At 47.8% G+C, this 27377-nt stretch overlaps 1 protein-coding gene across 2 annotated transcripts in view; it reads right to left on the bottom strand.

The window, feature by feature from the left end:
* The window catches only part of LOC144111965 (uncharacterized), an 87008-nt gene that overhangs the window by 24763 nt on the left and 34868 nt on the right, over window positions 1-27377 (bottom strand). Inside the window, exons 7-11 of one of the 2 annotated variants that reach the window (XM_077645058.1) lie at window positions 26312-26365; window positions 22311-22476; window positions 10649-10780; window positions 2151-2335; window positions 598-844 (exon numbers count right to left, since the gene is read on the bottom strand). In XM_077645058.1, the coding sequence (XP_077501184.1) occupies window positions 10740-10780; window positions 22311-22476; window positions 26312-26365 (261 nt within the window). In that variant the 3' untranslated portion in view covers window positions 598-844; window positions 2151-2335; window positions 10649-10739. The remainder of the gene's footprint in view (window positions 1-597; window positions 845-2150; window positions 2336-10648; window positions 10781-22310; window positions 22477-26311; window positions 26366-27377) is intronic. The other variant, XM_077645062.1, reaches the window with a different exon arrangement.

Below are 27377 nucleotides of genomic sequence, written 5' to 3'. Positions count from 1 at the left end.
AGTGCATATGGCGGTGTCTATCAGATCATGTATGGCAGTTTACCAATATTCCTCAAGAGAAAAGTGTACAACAGCTGTATCTTACCGGTACTCACCTACGGGGCAGAACCGCGGAGGCTAACAAAAAGGGTTCTACTTAACTTAAGGACAATGCAGCGAGCCATGGAAAGAAAAATGGTAGCGTGACGTTCAGAGACCGCAAGCGGGCGGAGTTGGTGAGGGAACAAACGCGTATGAATGATATCTTAGTCGAAATCAAGAGGAAGAAATGGGCTTGGGCAGGGCATGTAATGCGAAGCCAATATAACAGCTGGTCATTAAGGGTAACAGAGTGGATTCCAAGAGAAGGCCAGCGTAGCAGGGGGCAGCAGAAGGTTAGGTGGGTGGATGAGATTAAGAAGTTTGCAGGCACAGGGTGAGCGCAGCTGGTAAAGGATAGCGTTAATTGGAGAGACATGGTAGAGGCCTTTGCCCTGCAGTGGGTGTAGTCAGACTGATGATGATGATGATGATGAATCAAGCATGTTTGCAACTTGCATACGCTATCAACCAATTATTATCTACCAGCTAAGGAGTGCAGGCTAAGCTTCTCCTGACCTTCTTTTAACGCCCCTCGTCCTGTTGGCTTCCCGAGCAAACTCTTGGTGAACAGCGCTGAATATCCAAGGAGCATTTCTTCTTCGGGGCCGACGTTCCTTAGTGTGCGGTAGTAGATCTCTCCATTCACGAGCAAGGCCGCAAGCTTTTGTCTGCGCTTGCTGGGCGAGTAGTTGACGTCATTCATCCAGTGGCTGCGCTCTTGCGGGCGGCTGTCTACCACGAAGAACTCTCCACATCGGAGCAGCTGCAGAACGCAGCAGAATTTATCAGCGATCGTACTAACGTGAAAAAACGGACGCAAAAAAACTTGGCGGAAATTTTAAGCGTCCAGAAACGGGCCAGTATTTCGTGTTGTAATCTGATACCCCGATCAAATAGGCATTTCGAAGGCCCTCAAACCGACCAGTCTATCCACTCTAAGGTTACAGAGCGCTCTTAAATGGACGGTTTCTGTGGTCATCGAGACACTGTTAGCGTACCGTGTACCCTGTTACCGTTACTGAAGTACCAGAAGCTTACCCACCGCCTGCGAGCACGCGCTGATTGACCCATATGCTGCAGACACGCGCGCAGCCTGCTGGGTACCTGGCGCCATCTGGCACCGCCAGGGAGATTTTGGAAATATGGAACTAAAAAATGATGACAATGATGATGGTGATGATGATTGAAAATTTTTATGGCGCAAGGGCTTCTGAGGCCAAAGAGCATCATGGAACAAGATATTTTGGTCTACTGACAACTTATTTGGCGCAAAAAATAAAGGACAGCCCGGGCTCCCAACCACTGCGGTCCGGTCCGTATAGTGCCATTGTCAGCGATATAAAACAACAAACATCACCTTCCTTAAAAGTGAATGAAAGCTACTGCATTCAGCTTGTAGAAGATCGTGGAGTTAATTTCATGAGTAATTAATATTCTTCAAATGAATAAATTTTTTGAACCATTTACCTTAGCCTTCAGCTTACGCTAAAGCTTCCAGCTTGGCTTGTGAGTGCGACTCTTGTACAGTGAGCGGGATGGTTTAGCGTGCACCAGCACTGGTAGCCATACCTGAGATTTTGCGAAATTTTTGCAGGAAAATAAAAAGGTCCCTAATGATGGATCTGGTGACTAAGTGATGTCCCATGGTTATATCTCCCTTTTTGCGTGCCAAAGAAGTTTGGCAAAATGGTGAGGCACTGAAAACCATAGGTGAACATCGTTGTACATTTTTTTCTGTTTTTCCTCTTACATTATAATAACGAGGCCTGTCAGTGCAGCTGTACAGTATAATGCAATGACGTTGAAAAGTGCGCATGTTCGTTGAATCTTAGATATGCGGTTCGCAACTGTAATCATCCGCTGCAATCTTTCCCTCTCACACAACTATAGCACGTATTCCAGCATAATCTGTCCAAAGAAAAAACAACTCGAATGCACTTGCAAGTCCGGGACAGAGTAACAATGCGAGCAGCGTAGTGCAATTACAGCCCAGGTGTTTAGAATGTTGTCTATAAGAGCCCTTTTCAACCTGAGTCAGAGTGTTCTACACATTGGCTGGGCAAGCTTACCGGCCAGGTGCAGCCGCCATTTTCGATGCCGTCCACCTTGACTCCGTGACACGGGCCAAGTGCAGTCCCTCAGGCAGCGCCTTCAACGTGAACACTCCCACCAGGACACCCTTGACTGTGGACTTGTCCGAGGTCAGTAACTCGAGCATGCTCTTACCAACAAGACTGGCGTCTCCCGATTTCACCTGCGTACATTATTCCGCCGTGTTCACTAGCCGCTCCACTGCAAACTGGGGGCTCGGGCATACAGGTTAAATTTTACAGCGCTGCTTGTTAAAGATAGATTGAAGTGTTTCGCGCCGTAATCACGGTCATCGGCGTCCAGGCGCGAATTTGCGATTTAGCGTCCGCTGATACAAGCCGAATGAGTGACAAGGCATGCTACAAAATAAGAGTTTTTTTTTTCGAACAGATGCAAGCATCCCGTAAATGACTGCCGCCGATAGCAAAATGTTCTAGCCATGTACCAGAAACATTCTTCATACTGAAAGCAACCTTCCGCAGCTTTGCAGAAAAAAACGACTATCCGGCCCCTGAACCCGCCCACACCACTAAAGTGTGTTGAGGAACGTCGGTCCAGTGATGGGCGGTCGCCGCTACATAGGGAAAGAATTCCCTCCGATGTGAATACGTCACAAGAACATGCTTCACAAGAAATTGACTAGCACATGCAAGTCATACCGAGCAATTCTGGGCAAAAGCATTCTTGAGTGGGAAACTGTGCATTAACGCAGTTTTTACGTACAATGTAAAATTTTACTATAAAAATCAATATATCCGCAGATTACTCGACGGCAGACTTGTATTATTTTTTAATATTGACATTTTTGCTGTTGTCAAAAGCGTTCCGCATTGGTTTTCTAAGGCAGTCTTATCTGTTCGATGCGATCACTGGAAACACTTTGAAAAAAATATTTTGCTACATACCAGAATAATGGACTATTACCTGCAATATTTACATAACAATGTCTTTCAATTTTCCAAGTTTCAAAATTTTTGCCCGAGAAAGCTGGACTTGTGTGTGGCTGGCTCGTGAAACAGGAAGTTCGCTGCATTTTGTTTTCTTGATTTTCAAGACGAATGAGCCCCTGGTGTTGGGATGCTCGATGCTTCTCAAATCATTGCGAGATTAATACTATTCTTGGCAATACCTTGCCGTCAAAAGACTTCTCACCTTGCGAGACTGCCATCCAAGTCCAGGGGCGCAGTTTCTACATAAAGAAATAGTGTCTGTCTTTGCAGTGCATTGTTGAAGCCGTACAGGAAGGGGCAAACAGGAAGACTCACGAGACGTAGTGCGGCTGAATGTGATAGGCGCGGAGTCAAGGTGACCGCGCCACTGCGGACGCAGCTCGGCAAGGAAAACTGTTGCCGCTCTTCGATATCTCCGCTCAGAGAACACGATCGTCATTCTTACTCCGAACAAGAATCACGCGACCGTTCTCCTTGACAGCGAGGTCTACTTCCACAAAGTTACGGCTCTTCTGTACGAGAGGATCAAAAAAGACGCAACGTCTGAGTGATTGAGGCAAAAATAAAGAATCTGCCCTTAATGAAAAAACTTCCCTCCCTCAAACTCCAGAGTGGTCTACCTGAACCTTGTATGAACGAATGCCTGGCGCCCAGGTTTCCCCCCCCCCCCCCCCCCCCCCCAAAGCGTACAAGCCCGGCCTGCCTTGCGACCGCGAACATGTGCTCGTTGTCAATGGCACCCACACCCCAAGCACAAATAACGCTATATGCGTGTAAAACAGAAGAAAGAAGTCCGCTAGCTCGTTTATGCAGGTAGAGTATGCTGCCCGAGTTCTGGAGTAGATTTTGATCTCTAAATATAGGGAACGACTGCTTTTGGCAACGGAACTATATTCACGCTACAAAGCATAGTAAATTCACGGAGTTAGCAAAGGGCAGCTGCTTTTAAACGCAGCGCCGGAGGTTCTGAGGTTAGCAGGTATTAGAGATTCAGATCTCAGTTAACATTTTCGTAACTGATAGGAGTTTGCATCTGTAGAAGTGGAAATTTGTTGCCGTTCAAAATCGTAAGTAGTCGATATATTTAGTAATGAAAAATGTACTCTATGGGCGATATTATATAACCTGCTCATTTTAAAATGGCCATTTCGCGTTCGTCTGATCCTCTGTCATTGGTGACTCACATATACCCACGGTTTTCAAGCGTCTATGGATAGCAACCTGGCCATTGGATAGTAGGAAACCGGACCCCACCATTAGCTAGCATTGAATGCGATGTGCAGCCTCTCATGATGTGCATCTCAGCGCTCTGTCAAGATGACGCGACCGGGGCCACCCACTGGCTGCGATATACACCCAACAGTAAGGTCCGGTCGCATTCTACACAATGGGCGGGACGCTTTCCATGAGCGCATGAAAGCCGTGTGTATATCTGTGTGACCAAGCGCAGATGACTTCAGGCACGTGAAATGGCTACATTAAATTGGACAGCTGATAGATGCGGCCACAGGGCTTGGTCAGAATATTATGCTCCTTGAAGGGAGGACAGCTTACTCCAATTCACTAGTTTCGTGCTGAGAGTGCAGAGCTCTGTCGAGTTACCTGCAGCATGTTTTGTCCCGACTGAGTGGAAGAACGACCGCCTGTGTATGAAAACAAACGACGTTTGGCCATACTTCTCTCGCAAGGGACAGTTAGCTTGGATGAGGCATTGGTCTCGTTTGACGTTGTCGCCCTGTTTGGTGCCCTGTCTGGCGCCATTCCGGCACCTCTAGGAGTGAGCGCAGCAAGGATAGGGTTCAAAGCAGATGACCGACTTGACGAAAGGGAGCGCCTCAGCGTAGATGACCAACTTATGCGTTAAAGAAGAATTTTTCAGGTAAGCCGCTGCAACCACGATGTGAGCAGCAATATAGGTGACCTCTGTGAAGCAGACGATGGAGGTATGACCAAAAATTCGGTACACATTCATAAGTTGGAGTGGCGCAAAGGAAAACTGGGTTCATGATGCCACAGAAGGACCCTTAGCTGTGGAAAAAAACTCATGGATGCCTGGCTTTTCTCGTATTAAGTGATGAAGTCTTCCCATCGCTCGGAAGCAGCAGCTTTGGGTCAGAAGAAGATTTACAGGTGCGGCACGCGCTGCAGTTGACGGATGTCTAGCAGCGGTGGCCAGCTGATGGAGAAGTAACTCCAAAGCGCTCCCGCATAACTTCCAGATAAACACCACTGATGCCCAGCTATGAACTGGCGAGGGAGCGCGCGGCAGTCTTCAGGATGGCCGCATCGTGATCCTGTGGTCGACAGACTGATTTAGTACCCGCTGAACAAACTGTTTCTTTTGCTATCCTCTCCAGTGCATTGGATCACTCTTCGTGCAACATCTCTCTTTGTGCAGTAGCATCTGTTTAGTGCTCTGCAAGCGTTGCATTCATTTTTTCTATGAGTACTAAATAATTAGCCGGTATTATCTCTTGGCTGTACAAAGCTTTATTTTGTTTGTGAACCTTTTGATTCCGGCCAATTCTCCGCGTTCCGACAGCCGAACGCTGCACAACAAAGGGGCACCCCTTTGCCATTTGGTGGCTAGATTCCACTGAGCTTCTCACGTTGAGTTAAGGGCATTTCCTGAGCGACCGCAACAGCTACTCCCTCACTGGCTAAGTGCGACTGGGGACACTAACAACCACTGCCTATGCGACAAGATGATCTAGTAACCAGCCCCAAGTTTTTGACGAATCGACCCACGTTATACCATGTATGACTGTCTTGCCATCCTAAAGAAATCCGCAGAAGACATTCTTGTATACTTATACAAACTGGACACGAAGTTCGCCCTGTGATAAGAGGCAAGGAACAGATTGTTTGTTTGACAGGCAATTGCAGTGAACAGGACCATAATTGGCATTCCCTGTTTAAAACAAACCCACTTATTCTGGGTGATTTCTAAAATTGCGATCAAAATATTCGACAACACGCAAAGAAACCATGGCCTCATTCCGCAGACGAAAGCTAAGAAAAAATTGCTGCTCAGACATGGAACCAAAGCTAGAGAAAAGAAACATCTTGGGTGATTTCTGCTGCAATGATCACATGAACTTATGACTACGGACGTCTGACGCCTTAACTGCAAGCTGAAAAGAGAGCAAACTACCCAGGCCTCCAAACCAAGCCACATCACTGTTCCTTACGTCAAAGGCAGCAGTGAAATGCCGTGGCGCCTGTTTCAAGAGCAGGAAATGCAGGTTTGTCACACGTCCTTTTAAAACCTCGGGAGCTTCAAGCCTCTGCCGACATGCACTAATGCAGAATTTCTTTCTCTGTGCTCTCGTGGAGCATTCCGACAACTTGGATCAGCCAGCCAATTTTGAGAATTCGAGGGTCACTAACTAAAAGGCCAACCCTACTGGTGCTATATATTCAAGAGCCTTGGAGTATGCAAACACGCCACGCAACGTAAACAAATCTGCAGGCTGCCTTCCATCACTGTACACCACGAAGCTGAGAATAGCGCTTCTCGCACCCCATCCCGTCAAACCTGAAGATGCTAAGTCAGCCCCGAAAGGTGAGTTCTCTCTTCAAGAGACATTGGACGGAGTGCCACGCTCCTTTCTAAACTGAATATGAACGCATTTTTGTCTTTAAGGCGGAGAAACTGCCTGTTAGCTCTCCTTCATATCCTTCTCTTCATAAGCACACCATTTTATACTATACTTGCCATGTTTGTACACCATGAAGTTACTTTGAATGGCACTGAGACAAAAGTAGAAAGAAAGGAAATCAGAGCTAACACGACAGCGCAGAGCAGACGTTCAGAATAAAAGCTGTGTGCGTTTTCGCACTAATTAAGGATTGGTCCACAGCATTCTGAAGGTCACACGTTCACCTCTAGAATGGAAACGACCAAAAACCCTATTTATATTTGACTTTGTTTTAGCACGCCTTAAATGTCATAATAACATGCAGGAATGTAAATTAATTATGCTTTAAATAAACTGCTGCAATATACTGAAAATCGAGGCCATGACCCATGGGTTGCAAGCCAGATACGCTATTCCTAGACCAAAGAGGCACTTTCATTCTACTTGGTTAAAGGGACACTGAGGAGAACCCTATCAAAATTTTTTTGTTAGCAATATCTGATAGTTTGACATTTCATGCTTTGGTGACGCTTGTCCGGGAGCGAAAGATGCATTTAATTCAAAGAAATTTGGATTCGAAGTTGAAAAATTTTTCCCGCCGCTACGATTCAAACTTGAGAACTCTTATGACGACACGGAGAACTCTTATGACGACACAGGACGGAGTGACGTGAAACGTGACGTAAACGGAGACTCCGTGATTTCTGGCGGCTAGCGGTGCGGTCTAGCAGCTGCCGAAATGAAACCTACCGCCGCCGCACGTTGAAGGCATCTATCGGGGGTCGCCACCGTTGCTTCGTTTACGTTTGCACCGGCGTCTTGCCAGCGTTACGATGGATCTCGTTCCCGAACCCGACGACGGAGTTCTCGCAAAAACTCTGGCCTGCATTTCAGCGACCTCAGCCCCACAGAGCGTGCGATGCTTTTGAGGGAGCACGGTGAGTTTAGGCGCCGGCGGTGGTTTCCCCCTTCCTCAGAGAGCAGCCGTTGCAAACTAAATATCATAACCCCAGTACAGGGAGTCGCGAGGGGTGCGTTGCGCCCATCGGAGGCTGGCCGGGGCTTTGGGACCAACGGATTGTGATTCCTTGAACGGAGCGATTGTACGGCGCAGCAGGCAGCGTCGAGGTCTCCCACGGTTGCAAGGGCCAAGTTAATTATTTATTTTTTGCCACAAAAAACAAATAGGTGCTCGACGGCAGTCGCGTTTAAAGTCGGCGGCTTGAAACCAAAGCCAGCGCACGACGCTTCAACGGCTCCCGCTAGATCCAACGGGTCCACTGGATCTGGCTCTCTCGCCAACTTGCATGTACCTTCAGATATGTACTGTGAATGGATTAAAATAGCCGAGTTCGAAAAGAAAAGCTCCGCCGAACTGCCGCAGCTATTGAATATGATGCGCACCTAGCCGCGGAGCCAAATCAGTCTGGCCGGGCCGGCGGCGGCTGGCGCCCTCCAGGCGCGAAAGATACATGCTCCAATCTCCCCTACCCAATGCGGTCAGAGTCGCGCCGAAGCCGCCGTAGTCGGCGGTCAAGCGCAATTGGAGTATAGAGGGTCTCGCTTTGACCAACGTCACTTCGCCGTGGAGGGCGCGCGCCTCGCCGCAGCATAAACGCGCCTTAACAGAGCCTGCGCTTAACCGCTAACCAACGTATTCAGCGGCGGCATCCATGGGAGCCACTGAAACCCCCCGCCCACTCACTAAATAAAAGAAAAGAAGCCCGGTGCCGAGGTTCGGAATCGAACCAGGGCCTTTGGCGTTTGAGGCGGAAACGCTACCCGCTCCGCCACGACGGCTCAAATTTCAGCTGTCAATAAAGGCGCGTCTAGTGAATGCACTCTTCTGATGCAGAAATCTCCGCGCTTTCGCTAGGTATATCCTGGCCTAACAGAGCTAGGCCATCAGTAATTTTTCTGAACTGCCTTGTACCTTGTCCCGTCCCTGATAAGCGATTTCCGTTACGTAGTTTGAAGTTGACTGGCACAGCCGGGAATGTTTCGCCGGGCAAGCGTGCGAATACACAAGTGCTGCCTTGTACTATCACCGACCATCGTGCCATCATAGCTTTTCATCAACCGTGGCGATCATCTGACAAGCCTTAACAGGCTCCTTCAAGGTTTAACTAGCACTTGAAGCGGTACTTGGAGTTCCTCTGCTGTTCGGCACTTGTAAATCGAAGCGCGTCAAAAACAAAACCACGGGGGCACGCAAAGCTCATAGACGCGAAGCGCCATAAAAAATCAAAACTCTCCTGGCCACCTGTGGCGCCGCCAAGCATCCGTTTTCTTTGCTTCCAACATTCAGGTTGTCTTTGCACTGCCTTCCTTGTGTGATAAAAGTGCACTATTGGTTTTAAAACAAAACTTACTTCAATATTGATCTGCGCAACCTACCTTTGTCAGCCTCAGAGATTCGCGATACAAGTAGGATAGAAAATTCCTCTAAGGTGACGTCTCTTGGCCTATGGCGTCACTACGCTCGTACTTGCGAGATTGGCCTGTGGTGGCGATACCTGTATTTTGGTTCTTGCTATTTTCTACCTTACAAGAGCTTTGTTTTCAGTAAGAGCAGCGTTTTTGTGATCAGGAGCTGGTATTCTATCGATACAAGCCAACTTCAATTTCTCCTCAGTGTCCCTTTAAGGAAAGACTTCGAGTGTCTTCTTGTGTTTCACGTGTTCTAGTGTGCCTGCTTAAGTATGCTAATGAGTCTGTGTGATTAGAAAGAGGCATTAATTATGAAAGAATGGAGCAAATAAGCATTAACGATTTGGCGTCATACCCTTAAGGCATAGCTTAAGTGTCCCCCTAATTTTTTAGCATGTTGCCTACAAGGTCCATTCGGTGCCAGTTTTCTAATTAGTAAGAATTCTGCAACGAGTGAGTGTCACTCAGCCGGACGCATCAAGGCAGAATGATAGCTTCGGCTTACGGTACTTGGACATGACCTGTCGCAGTCGCGGAAATACTGATGTCCGAAACCACAAAATCCGCACCAGCGCTGGAGGCGCCAGTTTTAGACGTGTTCACTACGCATGCCTCCGATTCGAAACTTCCAGCATAGGGTTCGATTAATAACGGACACATATAACTGCTTAGATGTTTAGGGGAAACCCCAAGGAGGAGTAAATTTGCAATAAGGGTACATTACTCACTGGCATCCACCCATGCGCAGCCATACGACTACAAAGGAAAGTTATACAGCTTTCTCAGAAACTTCGCGGTTAAAGAAAAATTCGTCCTGGTCCCGCATACGAACGCAGGACCACAGCTTAAGTGGAGAAGTCACTCTATTACTCCCGTTTCGAGCATGTCGAATCCTCCAGTTCATCTCTTTCTCCACCTCTTGCTCCCACCTACGCTTCGGGCCTTCCCTAGTGCTTCCTACTGCACCACTACTCGTGGCTGGCAGAAGTGATGACGGAGAAACGTTTCCTCCTGCTTACAACCTTAGCAGCCTAGATGCCGAGCCATTGAGCTACAGCCAGCGTCAGCAACTCAAGTCGCCGGATCTTATCGCACTCTTTTGTGCCATAAGGTGTTTTCGGAGCATACAATGCCTGGTCACATAGCATCTCCAAGCCGAGTGCCACAACTAGGCTTCCTGTCGGCAAAAGCATACAAAACCAAAAATCACGCATTTGAAGAAGTATAAACGCAGCCAACTGTTCTCCAGTTTCTGTTTTGGTGTGCTAGAAATTAAACGCTATTCAGCTTACCCACAAAAAAAAAGATGCTTGCACTGCACACCTGATTTTACAAATCTTACAATGATGATACAGCTCTCAACAAATCATTCGTACGCTAACGCAACTAAGGTTCTAGCAGCGATATGAAATTATAATTAACATGTTTCAACTTTTAAAACGAGTACAAACTTACCTTTCCTTTCCTTTATTGATCCATCTTTGTCGACGTTCCCGTAGCACTTCTTGATGTCATCCGGGAGCTTACGCCATGTTTCGTCCGAGAATTATGCAGGCTTCCAGCGATAGTATTCTTCGGTGGCCATTTCTGCAAAATGAATAGAAAAGGAAGGGCATCGATAAATGTCGTACACGAGATTAAGTATTTGCTTACATTAAAAAAAGAAACGCGCTCAATGCGGCCCAGATAAGCCGTGCCACTGCTTCCTGGCAGCTACAGTTTCTCAATCAACAGTGAAGTGACGCTGCTACAGTGAAGGCAAGCCGTTTTAATTGCAGGCACCTGCGTCTACACTGTGAAGGTCTGACGGAAAAGAAAGTATTGAAAATTGGAGCGCCACAACATCTGGGAAACTCAAAAATCATGCACACCTTAGGGCATGTGTGCTGGTAACGCTCGCACCAGTCATCTTTCAAGTGGCTGCTGGTTTGGTTTATGAAGGTTTAAAGTCCCAAAGTGACTCAGGCTATGAGGGACGCCATAGTGAAGGGCTCCGGAAATTTCGACCGCCTGGGGTTCTTTAACGTGCACTGACATCGCACAGTACACGGGCCTCTACAATTTCGCCTCCATCGAAATTCGACCGCCGGGGCCAGGACTGAACTCGCGTCTTTCGGGCCAGCAGCCGAGCCCCATAACCACTAAGCCACCGCGGCGGCTTTTCAAATGGCTGCTGTCGACACACAAAAATGTGGAGCGTAAATGGCGTCAATTGGACCTAGCTGCAATGATGCAAATTTCAGATATAAAGTATACCCTCTATGCACTTTTCACAGCTAAGGAAGCTCTTTTGATGCATGAGGTGTGGATTGTTATAAATCAACAGGCCTCGTGAAGAGAATAGTAATTCTAGACCTCACTATTCTGAAAAGTCAGACTACCACGGATGCTACAAAAGCCCCTGCAGAGAGATTAAAAGCAGACCCCATGTGCTCTAAACTATGGACAAAGCTGTACTCGTATCGGCGCTACATCGCCACCATTACCTCTCCGCCGCTTACTCGCGCTCACACCGGTTTCTGCTGCAATTCGCCGTTTGGATTAAATACTGTTCAAACCTGGCGTTCGCCTTATTCAGCTCGAACACGATGCCCTAGCCCCACCTGTAGGAACCAAGTGTAGTCTCTTACATACCTAATGCGTGGTGCATGTCGGTAGCACTTCTCATAAGCTCATGCCAAACACAACCAAGGGAGGAGACACGGAGGGCAAGAGAAACAAGTGCCCCGCCTTTGCCACATGCCGCGAGCTACTGGGAGCAGCTTTTCCGGGAAGCAGACAAAGCGATGATGTCGATGATTACAATGGTTATTAAAGTCAATAAATATCATGAACATAACAGCACTGCTCGATCACGATGATGTGTATTGATAGATGAGTACCTGTGCAAAGAGGCTCAGAATGCGATTTCGCAGCGATAGCTTTTAGTGCCAATTCTCTCGTTCCGTGGCATGTAGAAGTGTTCTAATAGCAAGACATATGAAATCATTTAAAAAGCAATACTGTTAGAGGTGCGACAGGTGACCTCAGCTTCGATATAAGGCAAGCTTTAACTGCGCACTGTCTTATGTTACCAACATGCTTTGATGCTCCTCTCGTTCGAAACAATATATCGGGTAAACCGGGCAGTCAATGAGTGCCCGACTAAATGTTCCTGGATCTGACAGCAAGGAGCCTACAAAAGGCAAAGGCGGAACAATTTATTCATGATCATCATCAGACTGACTACACCCACTGCAGGGCAAAGGCATCTGCCATGTCTCTGCCCATGGCATCTGCCCTGCCCTTTGCCAGCTGCATCCATCCTTTGCCTGAAAATTCTGAACTCCTCTGCCCACCTAACTTTCTGCCGCCCCCTGCTACGCTTACTTTCTCTTCGAATCCACTCCGTTAACCTTAAGGACTGACGGTTAACTTGCTTTCGCATTACATACCCTGCCCAAATCCATTTCTTTCTCTTGATTTCGACTAGGATGTCATTAACCCATGTTTGTTCCCTCACCCACACTGATCGCTTTCGGTCTCTTACCGTACAACTATCATTTTTCTTTCCATGGCTCGCTGCGTTGTCCTTAACTTAAGCTGAATCTTTTTCGTTAGCCTCCATGTTTCTGCCCTGTAGGTGAGTACCGGTAAGATACAGCTGTTGTACACTTTTCTCTTGAGGAATATTGGTAAATTGCCATTCATGATCTGGGAGAACCTGCCATATATATGCACTCCAGCCCATTCTTATCCTTCTAGTTATTTCCCTCTCATGATCCGGATCAGCTGTCACTACCTGCACTAAGTAGACCTTTACCACTTCCAGCCCCTCGCTGCCAATTGTGAACTGCTGTTCCTTTGCTAGACTGTTGACATTACTTTGGTTTTCTGCATGTTAATTTTTAGAATCAGCGCTCTGCTCTGCCTGTCGAACTCATTGATCATGATTTGCAGTTCACCTCCTGAGTGACTCAACAAAGCAAAATCATCAAGGAATCGCAGATTAGCTAGGTATTGTCCGTTAACTTTTATTCCCAACTGTTCCCAACTCAGGCTTCATAATACCTTCTGTAAACAGGCGGTGATTAGCAATGGCAAGATGTGTCTCTTTGCCTGACACCTTTTCTTATTGGAATTTTATTGCTCAGTTTATGCAGGACTACGGTAGCTGTGCAGTTGCCATATTACCACCCTACTAACTCCTCCTCCTCTAGTGGCGCCATACCGTGGCTAAACTGCATTTCCTGGCAGTTAGCAAGCCTTGAGCCATCTCGGGGCTAGATGCTTTGTCGTCTTCATCGCTCGTGCTGCCTGCTGCCTTGCGTATCCCAATCACGTCTTGCGCATATAAGTAATGCAAGTAAACCAGCCCTGCTTACGTCAACCGTTTCTCAGGGACATATTTGTTGGAGCAGCTGGGTAACAGACCATGTACGCTGACCTCGAGGACACTTTGACGTCAGTTCTCAACGCTTGGCTACAACACCAGTCCACAAGGCAAGCCGCCGCCTGCGAGGCCTACAACCCGAGTTCAGCCAACTCACAACATTGGCAAGGGCCATGACGTCCACTACGGCTAGCCAGACAAGTCAGCATTCCGAGAATGCCCCGCCGTTCGTCCTCCACACACCTCGGTCGCCCCCATCGTTCCACGGTGAGAGGTTTGAGGACGTCGAAGACTGGTTGGCCACCTTTGACCATGTGGCGGGTTTCAACGAGTGGGACAACGAGCGCAAATTACGGAATGTCTACTTTGCACTACAGGACTCGGCCAAGACGTGGTATGAGAGCCATGAAGCTTCCTTCACTAACTGGGAGGTTTTTCGCTGAGAGCTCTTAGCCACTTTCAACACCAGCGAAAGAAAAGAGAAGGCTGAAATCGCCTTGCAATCGAGGTCGCAGCAGCTGAACGAGAACGTCGCCATGTTCATTGAGGACATGACGCGACTTTTCAATTGCGACTCTGGTATGCCCGAGGCCAAAAAGGTACGCCATTTAATGCGCGGCATAAAGGAGCAATTGTTTGCCGGACGTGGCTGACTTTGCCAAGGAGGCAACAAGCATGGAGCGTACTCTGCAGGAACGTTGCACACACTACGGTCGTCACGCGAGTGTAGCAGCCGCTCACCACCGTACGCCTACGTCGCTACCCACTGAGGAGCTTCGAGAGCTTGTGAGGAGCCTGGTACGCGAAGAACTCGAGAAACTTCACTTTGAAGCTCCACAGGTCAGCGTCACAGCCATACCGGACGTGGCCCGAGATGAAGTCCGGCGAGTTGTTCAGTCGCCACATCCTCCGTCACTGCCCCTACCGCAGAATGGGCTTGCGGGGGTTTCCCCTTGACGCACCTCGACTGCGATACGGAGAACAGCCGCGGGATATCGAGCAATATCTGCCCGATAATGTGCAGCCATCGACCTCGCAGTGACGCCAGTCCTGGTCGCCATCCCCAAGGCGGTTTTCTTTGCCAAGCCGCTCGTCGTCTTCTGGCCAGTTCAGAGGCATGTCCCCACATCGGGGAAACTGAAGACGGCATCCTCCGGGGGTTGGGCTGCCGCTATTGGACCAAGTGAAGAGCCTCCACCCGACGATCCATGGCTACGATCTGACCGACGACTACTTGACCTCACGACCGCAACGACGACGTACTGTGACCGACTGGTTTCTGCAGAAATCGCCGATTCCCTGCTACGATCCAACTGACGACCTCATCCGATGCCCTCAACGACAACGACGTGCTGTGATCGACTAGAGTCTGCCAAAATCCCAGTAACCACTGATAACTGCGATGTGACCACACTTGTGAATACCGGCGCCGATTTTTCTGTAATGAGCAGTCGGTTAGCGACGGCTCTCAGAAAGGTTCTGACTCCTTGGTCTGGACCACAGATCCGCGCTGCCGGCGGCTATGTGGTCAGGCCGATTGGTGTCTGCACGTCACGAATACAGATCCGTGGTGGTACTTTCCCTGGTTGCTTTGCCGTGCTGCCCGAGTGCTCCAAAGACCCGACACTCGGTTTGGATTTCCTTCAGGAGTACGGTGCCGTCATCAACCTTCAGGAGCTGGTCGTGTCATTTTCCAATCAACCCCCGTTGACGGTGATCCCAAGCCACGCAGGACTAAGTTACGCATCTATGACGACCATGTTTTGATCCCGTCAAGATCCAGCATGTTTGTTACCGTAGATTGTGATAACAGCACCGGAATTCATGGCATCGCTGAAACCAACATGTCTCTGCTCCTTGGTCGGCAAGTTTGTGTTGCTCGAGGAATTGTTGAACTGAACAATGGCCGAACCGAACTCTTGCTGACCAATTTTGGCTGTGAACCTCAGTGTTTGCCTGGCAGAACAGCTATTGCGTGTTTCGAGGAACTGAGCGAATTAGTGGCACAGCACACTTTGTCCGGAGCCCCAACATCAGTGGAGGAACCAACCACACCTATAAAAGCTGACGTGAACCCAAACCTCCCATCTCATCAGAAACGCTGCCTGGAAAGCATTATCCAGTCTTTCTGCGACTGCTTTGCCTCGACCTCCAAGGTTAGGCAGACACCACTCACAAAGCACCGAATTATAGTTGACGCCAACCAGCGACCATTATGTCAGCCACCTTACCGGATCTCTTCGAAGGAGCGTGATGCCATTCGCCGCCAAGTTCAAGAAATGCTCCAGGACGACGTGATACAGCCGTCGACGAGCCCGTGGGCGTCGCCTGTTGTTCTAGTAGCAAAAAAAGATGGAACGCTACGGTTCTGCGCTGATTACAGACGTTTAAACAAAGTCACAAAAAAGGATGTTTATCCATTCTCGCGTATTAATGACTCCCTGGACCAGCTGCGCCACGCCAAGTACTTCTCATCGCTAGATTTACGAAGCGGCAATTGGCAAATCGGGGTGGACGAACGCGACCGGGAAAAGACCGCCTTTGTTACACCGGATGGTCTGTACGAATTCCGGGTGCTCCCTTTCGTCCTGTGCTCGGCTCCTGCAACCTTCCAGAGGATGATGGACATCATTCTTGCCGATCTCAAATGGCAGTCCTCTCTCGTGTACTTGGATGACGTTGTCACCTTCTCTGAAACGTTCGAAAAGCACCTGAGACGCCTGCGCACTGTGTTCAAGGCAATTCAATCGGCCGGTATTTCCCTGAAGCCCGAAAACTGTCACTTCGCTTTCGAAGAGTTGAAGTTTCTGGGCCACATTGTAAGTGCTAAAGAGGTTAGCCCAGACCCTGATAAGACTGCTGTCGTGGCTGCTTTTCCTGCGCCCGCCGATAGGCACAGTGTGCGCCGCGTTCTGGGTCTCTGCGCCTATTATCAGCGTTTTGTGCAGAACTTCTCCCAGATCGCTGAGCCCTTCACCCGACTCACAAAAGATTCCGAACCGTTTTTCTGGGGACTGGAGCAAAAGCAAGCCTATGAAGACCTCCGCACTCGTCTCCAAAGTACGCCCATCCTTGGACACTTCAACGAGTCAGCCGACACTGAACTACACACAGACGCCAGCAACATCAGCCTCGGTGCGGTCTTTGTACAGAGGCAGGATGGTCCCGAACACGTAATTTCATATGCGAGCTGCACCTTGTCACAATCTGAGGCGAACTATTCCACCACCGAAAAAGAATGCCTGGCCATTGTGTGGGCAGTAACCAAATTTCGCCCGTACCTATATGGCCGCTCCTTCAGGGTCGTCAGTGAACACCACTCGCTGTGCTGGCTGGCGAACCTCAAAGATACTTCGGGACGGCTTGCATGCTGGAGCCTTCGACTTCAGGAATTCGATTTTACCATTGTCTATAAGTCTGGTAGGAAGCACAGTGATGCCGACTGCTTTTCTCGTGCTCCTATCGAGGACAACCGAGCTGACCCCGACGACGATTCTGTTTTTCCTGGCGCCATCTCCACGTCCATTCTTATTCAACACCAAGGAGACAACAGTGAGCTACGGCCTCTCATTGAGTATCTAGAAGGAAGTGCTCAGTCTCCCCCGCTAATCTTTTCGCGCGGGCTGTCGTCGTTCTGTTTACGTGACGGCGTTCTGTATAAGAAAAACTACAGCCCAACAGAAGCTGTCTATCTACTCGTCATGCCTACGGCCCTTTGCGACGAAGTCTTGCAGGCGAGCCATGATGACCCATCTTCTGGTCACCTGGGTTTTTGTCAACCTTTGGCACGAATACGGCAAAAACACTACTGGCCCAGGGTTGCTGCAGTTGTGAAGCGTTACGTACGAACTTTCCGCGAGTGCCAGCATCGCAAGACGCTGCTGACTAAACCAGCCGGCCTACTCCAGCCTATTGATCCACCTCTGGTCCCCTTCCATCAAGTCGGCATGGACATACTCAGCCCATTACCGGAGTCCTTGCTGGGTAACCGCTACATTGTGGTCGCCACCGACTACCTCAGCCGATACTGTGAGACTGAACCTCTTCCTTGTGGTACTGCTGACGAAATTTCAAACTTTTTCATTCAAAACATTGTACTTCGTCATGGTGCACCCATCATCGTTTTAACTGACAGGGGAACAGCGTTCACCTCGGCCCTTACGCAGGAGGTTATGCGCCTGAGTGGCACCAGTCACCGCAAAACAACCGCTTACCACCCTCAAACGAACGGCCTCACCGAACGGCTCAACAAGATGATCGCTGACATGATTTCCATGTATGTTGACGCGGACCACCGGAACTGGGACGCCATACTCCCTTACGTCACCTTTGCATATAATACTGCGGTCCAGGAAATGACACGCTTCACTCCATTTCGTTTAGTACATGGTCGCAAAACCACAACCATGCTGGATGCAGTGCTACTTCCCGCTAGCGCTACCCCCTCTGTTATGGGTGCTGCCCAATTTGTTCGTTACGCTGAGGCCGCCCGCCAACTCGCTCGACAGCGCATCCGGCACCAGCAAGTTCACGATGCTTGGCGCTATAACCTCCGCCAACGAAATGTGCGTTACCTGCCCGGCGAACAAGTCTGGGTGTGGAGCCGAATCCGCATGCGAGGACGCTCTGAGAAGCTTCTACGCAGATACTTTGGCCCCTATGAGGTGCTCTGCCAGCTCAGTCAAGTTACCTATGAAGTTCTCCCCCAGGGAACAGTTCGCTCTTCTAGACGGCCGACCTCCGAAGTTATCCACGTCGCCAGGATGAAGCCGTACCAAGCTCGCTGGCCCCTCGCACGTGTCTACACCACACGCCAGACATGCGCAACTACCCTTGTGGTCCTGCCTCTCATTGCTACCACACTGAGTCGGTGTCTTTCAGAGAGGGGGAGCAATGCCACACTATTAACTCCTCTAGTGGCGCCATACCGCGGCTAAACTGCATTTCCTGGTAGTTGGCAAGCCCTGAGCCATCTCGGGGCTAGATGCTTTGTCGTCTTCATCGCTCGTGCTGCCTGCTGCCTTGCGTATCCCAATAACGTCTTGCGCATATAAGTAACGCAAGTAAAATAGCCCTGCTTATGTGAACTGTTTCTCGGTGACAATATATATCTTCCAGTATTTTGACATAAGGCTCTTCTACACACTGATTACGCATTGCCTGTATCACTGCTGAGGTTTCCACTGAGTCGAATGCTTTCTCGTAATCAATGAAGGCTATATATTGAGGTTGGTTACATTGTGCTCATCTCTCTATCAATTGATTGTTAGTGTGAATATGATCTATTGTGGAATATCTTTTACGAAAGGCTGCCTGACGATTTGGTTTATTAAAGCCTAAGTTTGTCCTGACTCTATTACCGATTACCTTAGTAAATACCTTGTAGGCAACGGATAGTAAGCTGATCGGTCTGTAACTTTAAAAGTCCTTGGTGTCTCCATTCTTGTGAATTAATATGTTTGCATTCTTCCAAGCTACTGGTACGGTCGAGGTCATAAAGCATTGTGTATACAGGGTGGCTAGTTTTTCAAGCACGATCTCCCCTCCGTCCTTCAACTGATCAGCTGTTACCTGATCCTCCCCAGCTGGTTTTCTCCTTTCCATTGCTTCTAAAGCTTTCTGTACCTCCTCTTTCACTACTGGCGGGTGACACATTGCCTCTCACATTAATGTTCTGATTACATTGACTACTGTACAGATTTGTGTAGAACTCTTCGGCTAGTTTGACTATCTTATCCATATTGCCAATTACATTGCCCTTCTTGTCTCTTATGCATACATGTGGTTTTTACCTATGCCTAGTTACCCCTTCACCGCTTTTAGGCTACCTTCGTTTTTTACAGCATGCTCTTTTCTCTCCGTATTAAAGGGACTATGCACTAAAGTAACTGAGATTATGTAAAGCAGACGAGAGGTAGACATTTCATCACTCGTCACCCGAAATCAAAGATTTTTAAGCTACCATTAATAACAACGAAGATATAGATGATTAAAATTATGCTCCTCCTCTCCCCCTCAACTCGTACACGTGGAGCACCAGACAAAAATAACAAAAAACAGCTCTGGGACTGGGTCCCGCCCATTAATATGTCATCCGCTGACGTTCCTTTTGTAAGTAACTTCCGATTGTCGCTCCTAGCACCCCAGCAGCAGTGTCGGCAGTGTGATTGCGGCGCGCGTCGGGTTTCTTTGCTTGTCGTCTGTTGTAGTTAGCAGTAATGAACCCAGACCTCGAGGCGCGACTGCTCGATCTTATGACCGCGATGGGCATCGAGCCCTATGCGTTCACGCCGTACCGGCTGAACGCCAGCGACAACAGTAGCGACTTGGCGAGCCACTGCGAGTGGTTCTGGAACTCCCGACGACAGAAGGATGCGGCAGAGGAAAATTGAAACCATATGCGCGAAGGCAATGCCCTGGCTTGCGGTTGCCCGAGAGGGTCATGTGCCCATGCCGTCGTGGCTGCCGTGGCTCCAGCGAATGACAGCGTGCGGTGGCCTGGTGACGTCATGGGTATAGCGACGTCTTTTTTCAAGATTTTAGTTTCAAAATCGGTCACTGCGAGCACACCAATCGACCCGCGAATTTTAAAAAAACAGTTTTTAAAAATTCATAATAAATTGCCGGCTCATTTCCGAAGACTCATACTTGGTGTAAATGCTTCTTAGCATCATTTCTAAACATTGAAAACATTTAGAAGCGACTTTTTATTCATTGCATAATCCCTATAAATTTTCTTATGTCGGCTGCCCTCCGCTTATTTATTAACTTCTATATCTCTGCAAGTTCTATTCGTCGGTAGGGTTAGACACCCTTATGCTTTGGCGTTTCTTAATCAGATCTTTCGTCACCAGAGAAAGCTTGCCGGTATCCTGTCGAACTGTCCTACCGCCTACTTCAACTGCACACTCCATAATGATAGCTGTCAGATTATCGTTCATTGCAAGAACATCAAGATCGTCTTTCTCAGTTAAAGCCGAATATACCAAGCCACGTGACGCCAACTGATGCGGTCAGAAACACACCCTATCAATCCCACATTCTCTCTCTCCACACTCCACTCACAGGATTCCTTTCTCCTGAGCTGTCCTTTTCCTTTCTCCAGTTTTGCAGGTCAGCTGGTTAATCAACTTGAGCAGCCATCATGCCTGGACAAGTTTAACCCTACCCATCTTAACGCCATTCCCACTTCATACCTTCCTCCTACTCACGACACCTTCCTCCTCGAAGGGATGACCCTAATTAAACCCCCCCAATGATCAACGCTTTGCCCTGGCGAACACAAGTCATCGTGTCATAACGTTGGCAAGCATCCTGAGGTTTTCCCTTCATTGTTCACTTTGTAATTATCAAGAACCATCTGACCAACCTCTCGCTACCGAATCACCAGGCAGGCTTTCATAAAGAGTACTCGACAATAGGCCATATTCACACTATCTATCAGGTGACAGAGAAATGTGCTAAATATAACATGCACCTATATATAGCCCTCATGATTACGAGAAAACATTTAACTCAGGGGAAACTTTGTCAACACGAAGGCACTGCGGAATCTTATGTAAACCTTATGTGAAAATACTGAAATATATCTACAACAAATGCTCAGCTACCATAGGCATACAGACAGTCAGCTATATAATTCCAATAAGGGTGTCAGGCAAGGAGGCATGATCTCGCCAATGCTATTCAATGGCCGTGCAGAGGAAGTATTCCAAGGCCTGGATTGGGAACAGTTGGGAATAACAGTTAATGTGCAATACCTAAGTAATCTACGATTAGCTGATGACATTGCCATGCTAAGTCACCAAGGAGATGAAATGCAGTGCATGGTCAACAAGTTAGACAGGCAGACCAGAGGGGTGGGTCTAAAAATTAACGTGCAGAAAAACAAGCGATGTTCAACGGTCTCGCAAGAGAACAGCAGTTCACAATTGGTAGCAAGGTACTGGAACTGAATACGTTTACTTAGGGTCGATAGTGACTGCTGATCCAGATCATGAGAGGGAAATAACTAGTAGAATAATAACCAGCTCTAACGGGTATGGCAGGTTCTCTTGAGATCAAGAATGGCCATTTACCAATGTCCCTCATGAGAAATGTATGCACCACCTGTATCTTGGCAGTACTCACCTATGCAGCAGATATGTGGAGGCTAAGGAAAAGGGTTCAGCATAAGTTAGGGACAACGCAGCGAGCCATGGAAAGAGAAATGATAGGTGCTACGTTAAGGGACCGGAAGCGCGCAGTGGGTGAGGGAAGAAACGCGTGTTAATGACATCCTAGTCAAAATCAAGGGAACGAAATGGTTTTGGGCAGGGTTTGTGATACAAAGGCAAGATAACTGCTGGTGCTTAAGGGTAACGGATTACATTCCAAGAGAAGGCAAGTGCAGCGGGGGTGGCAGAAATTTAGGTGGGCGGATGAGATTAATAAGTTTGCCAGGATACTGTGGTCGCAGCTGGCACAGGACAGGGTTAATTAGAGAGACGTGGGTGAGGCCTTTACCCTGCAGTGTTTGTGGTCAGGGTGATGATGATGATGAGGCGCAAAGACGGGTTCAGACAATAGTGGCAAAAGTAAGATGGAAAATCTGCATTTCTTTTGCAACTGACTTGCGGAGGAATTGCATCGCAAATGACTCGGCCATTTCCTGATGCAGCTATCGAGCGTCTCATAGATAGACTGAATTGTCATCACTACACGCTTATCTGTACAATCGAAAGTCACTATGGCGACTGCCCTCACCTTCCTCCTCGCACGATTGTCGTGGGCATGGCACCTCTTGTTCCTCATTGGTGCTGCCTGTTCTGGGAGCCACACACTCTACAGTAGAAAATCCGCTAGCAGAAATTCCCGACACGTTACTGATCCAGCTGTTCGGGGCGCCTTGGAATGCCTCAAACAACTGCACCTGCAGAAAAACATCCGAAAATTATCGAATTCTGTTTTCTTCCAAGGTACATAGATACCAACTGCTGAAAACTCAATAAGCACAGGGTGGTACAGTGTATTGCAGGCCCAGAGCAACAAGGACATTTTGCATACAGTAGACTCGCGATAATTCAAACTCTGATAATTCGTACTTTCGGTTAATTCAAACAAAAATCAAAGTTTTGGTTGGTTCGCCATGTTTTCAATGTATTTTAAGGCCGCTTAATTCAAACACCGCAATTCGGTTAATTCGTACTTTTTGCTTGTCCATACCGGAAAATTATCGGCTATTGTTGCCACCACTGGTGAAAAATCTGACTTCTTATATCACCACAACAGCGGAAAATGTCAAAATAAGCGCACTATGGCCTAAAAAAATAAAAGAAAGCGAACAAGAGCCTAATAAACAAACATTCGAAACAAAAGCCTCCCGAAGGGCACATTGTTGCTCAACTTTCCGTGGCTTGCTAGCATGCTTGCTAGCCAGTTCAAAGCAGGAAGTTCGAAATTAAAACACATAACCCTCAAAACTTGTGGAAATGACGACTGTCCACCTGCGTTTGTCAAAACGCTCAAAACTGACGTAAAACCTGACGTAAAAACAAAGAGCACGAGAAAAGGAAAAAAAAAAAAGGTGCGAAAGTGACGCGAGTAGCATCGGCCGATTCCGAATCACATGACCGCTCGCGCTTTTCTTTCCCTGGTCGGTCGCCCGCGTTGGTAGCATCATGTCTCTGCGGGGGAAGTACCGAACCCTTTCTGTGAAAGAAAAATTGGCATGAATTTTGGCATGAAATTGGCAGCCATAGAAGAAGTTGAGGCTGGAGCGAAGAAGACTTCTGTGGCATTGAAGTATGGAATCACAAAAAGTACGCTGACAACGATTGTGAAAGCGAAAGACAAGCTGCGAAACAACGCAGGCCATTTCACTCCCGACAGAAAAAGGCTTAGGGAGGCGGCGCATCCGGAGCTTGAGAAGGCAGTTTTTCTTTGGCTGAAGCGCGCTCGGAGCTGCAGTCTACCAGTAAGTGGACCAATCCTGCGAGAGAAGGCCGAACAACTGTCTTTGCGCTTTGGAATTGAAGACTTCAAGTGTAGTGATGGATGGGTGTCGCGATTCAAAGAGCGACATGGCCTCACTTTCAAAACAGTAAGTAGAGAAGCGGCAGCGGTCGATGAGGCGGTTACTACCGACTGGCAGCAGACGCGTCTTCAGAGCCTACTGCTTGAATACTCCCCGGCTGACATTTATAATGCTGACGAAATGGGACTGTTCTTCAAGTGCCTTCCTCAGCAAACATTGTGTCGCAAGGAGGAACGTTGCACCGGCGGAAAGCTGAGCAAGGAGCGGCTCACAGTCATGGTTTGTGCCAATATGGATGGTAGTCACAAGCCCGAACTTTTCGTTGTTGGCAAATCGAAGCGTCCGAGATGCTTTAAAGGCGTCCGAACTCTTCCCGTTTTTTATGCAGCAAATACACGTGCATGGATGACGCAATCTTTGTTTGAGGATTGGCTGCGGAAACTTGACGTGCGGTTTAAGCGCGATAAAAGAAAAGTGCTGATGATAGTGGATAATTGTCCCGCTCACGGTGACGTGGAGGGGCTGGAGGCAATTCGTCTTGAATTCCTCCCTCCAAACACAACAGCTGTGCTCCAGCCTCTGGATCAGGGGGTAATCAAATGTCTGAAGATAAACTACAGAAAGCTACTCCTTAAGAGGATGCTAATATGCATGGATAATTCCATGTCATACAGCGTAACACTGCTGTTGTCTGTGGGAATGCTAGCTGACGCATGGAGTACAGTAACATCGGCAACAATACGGAACTGCTTCCAGCATGCCTTCCGCATACCAGGCCACACCAGTGATACCTTGCCTGACTGCGCTCGAAATGAAGGTGAAGACTGCTTCCAAATGGAGAGCGATGAAGCAAGGCTAGTGCTTTCTGCACTCCAAGCACACAACATAGCTGCTGACCTCAGTGAATTTGCGGCTGCCGATGATAACCTCTGCGTGTGCAGGGAAGACACCCTGGACGACTTGGTGGCTGAGGTGCTGCCAGCACAGTACAGCAGCGAAAGTGAAGAGGAATCAGAAGAGCAATCCTCTGTGACAGCAGCACAGGCCTTCCACTACCTTGCCGAGGTCCGCAAATTTCTGACTGTAGAAGAAAATTCTCAAGAACAACTGGCTGCTCTTAATGGAATAGAGAACTTTGTTCTTAATGCACATGTAAAGAAAAAACAATCAACAATTCACGATTTCTTCAAACGGTCTAGTCAGCCATAGATTTCCATTAAACTTGTTCTGGATCCTTCACCTCTGCTCTGTTTTTAGTGTAATTAAAGAGTGAAATGTTTAAAATATGATTTAAGTGGATAATTAATTGTAATGTGCGCTGTAATCTTGCTCAGAGTCATATATGCGAGAACTTCCGATAATTCAAACTTCCTGATAATTCAAACAAAATCCTGGGGCCCCTTTGAGTTTGAATTAACGAGAGACTACTGTATTTGTTTTTCTAGGTGGTACTTTCTGAACGTTGCTCGGGGTCTTCCGTGGAAGCCAATATTTCCTCAAATAATCCAGCTGGCTATTTCTCGCATGTGCCCATGGCCAAGAGTTAAAATAAATGCAGAGAGGAATAACTGGTTCCGCTTGCTATGTAGTGTTCGAATTCGGTATAAGCGTTAATCTCGTCAAAGTTACACAAGTGTTACTATGCACGCTGTTTTTATATAACAGCGCTGGGAAAGTGTATTGGTAACTACATGGAGACCCCTATACTGAAGACCTCTGATTCTGGCATACAGCGGGTCTTTAGACAATCAGCTTGAAATTAGCAGCGCAACGAGTCGAAACCACCTTAGACGGTGCACATGAAAGGTCATCCACATAAGGAGAGCAGGATGAGAACGACGTACAACGCTTGTCAATGATCAAAAAGTACTCTCAGGCTTTACATGCCCTGCATTTTCCTACAAAAGTTTCGAATGTTCAGATAATGTAGCCTGCTGTTACGGAAATATTCGAGGTAATGTTCTATGCTTTGGAAGTGCAACAAGATCTTTCTTTTAAAGTTTCTCCATCGCTCGCATCGCAGTATTTAAGAATGCCATAGAAAACCGATGGGCAACATTTGTGACGATAGCAAAAAACATTAATAGCGAGATCTGCAGGTATATTGACTGTAAAAGAGAAATCTTGCACTATATGATAAAACTGGTTTCAAGAAATCTTCTTCGTTCAAATATGCTTCTGTGTAGGATTGTTGGCCAGGATTCACTTTGCGCCAAATAGCTGCACCAGCATGTAGTGACGTAGTAGCCCTACTTGCCAGTTATGGGTGTTTTCTTAGTGAAGTGGATCGTGCTCGCCTTGATAGCTTAAAAAGCGATCCCATAGGCCCGGAAGCACCCGCTCCTCACATAACGTGCCCACTTCGATCGACCAGACCAATAGAACTACAATCTGCAGCCAGCAGGAAATGCGCGGAACTTGAATTTACGATCTAATCCGTAGACATCACAAACATTGCGAGCACTGAGGGTCAATCGCACGGCTTCCACCCTCTCTGTAATAAAACCTGGACAAGGCTCGTTCACTTTTCAATTAAGGCACAATGAAAAGTGCACCTATACTCAAAGTTTAGACTGCCCAAAAGTCAAATTGTTTACTGTTTACCCACTGTGGCGCTTCAATGATGACTGTGCAGTTTTTGCAGAAAAAAAAACTATTAACCTCTGTACTTCATTCATATTTATAAGAGCAGTGCATGGATTTCCATAAGAGAGTGGAATGTGGCCCTCACCTGTATGGCCTTCGGTCCGACAATAGGCAGAAATTGTTTACCTGTAACGTAGTCCTGGAACAAAGTAATAGTGCAGATGAGTCCAGGGCATTGCAGACAGTGGACTCTCTTAACAAAATGTGCAATGTTTCCGCCTGCACAATACACTTGCCGCCAGCCATGCTAGAAGTGCCTCGCTCCAACTCCGCTCGGCCTCAGCCAGCCCAATTTTTTTTTACAATGGCAAAAGGGGCTTTAGAACAAAAAAGGTCAAAACCAGGTTGCCGGTGCCTTTAGGTTCGCAAATAATTTCATCAGCGTGAATTTTGATCTCTAAGCAACTACTATTTCGCACGCATGAAGGGAAGTGCTAGAGATGCTACAAGCAGAGATTCTCGATATATGAGAAAAAGCTGACATCTACCATGGAAAGGCGAAATGCCGGAAACATGAGCTTTCGTACTTGGCTTGGCAATTGTTAGGCATAGATTCAGCTACAACAATAAGATCTTTCCCACGGCAAAACCTCAAAGAAGTGCTGTCAAAGGTTCCACACGAGCCTGGCACCTAACTGGCACTGGCATCAAATTGATCGAAGTGAAAAATTGCATGTTTGAAGCAATTTATTCTGCATAGAGCAGTCAGCATTTCGGCAAAGCCTCCACATGTATACTGTATCCAAGGCAGAATACACGTTTTCGGCCGAATACTAGCGAAGGCCAATTAGAAGCCTCATCTTCCGGCATTCTCTACGTGTATGAACCACTGCTCAAGAAACTCGTGCAGACAGTGCTGCGAGTTCTCAATGTAGCTATCAGTGCAGAACTCTAGAGCGCCATGTATAATATACTGCGAAACATGACGTTTCCCGTTTGAACTCAAGTCCTTCGCTTTTGAGTATATTTTTGTCAAGATGCACCCTCAGTATCGCGTGCAAATGAAACGAAACTTTGTTCATTCAAAGCAGCTCATAAGGGTAAGAGTCTGCTTTTCCGATTTAAAATGCAGCGTTTTAAATTAACCTATCCGACTCGCCGAGAGGGTGCAATATGATCAATGCGCACTGTTTGTTCCTATGCTTGGCGCA

Source organism: Amblyomma americanum, chromosome 1 (assembly GCF_052857255.1).
Source record: "Amblyomma americanum isolate KBUSLIRL-KWMA chromosome 1, ASM5285725v1, whole genome shotgun sequence".
Lineage (NCBI taxonomy): Eukaryota > Metazoa > Arthropoda > Arachnida > Ixodida > Ixodidae > Amblyomma > Amblyomma americanum.
Note: the sequence above shows the minus strand (reverse complement) of the source record. Positions and strands in the feature narration are given on the sequence as shown.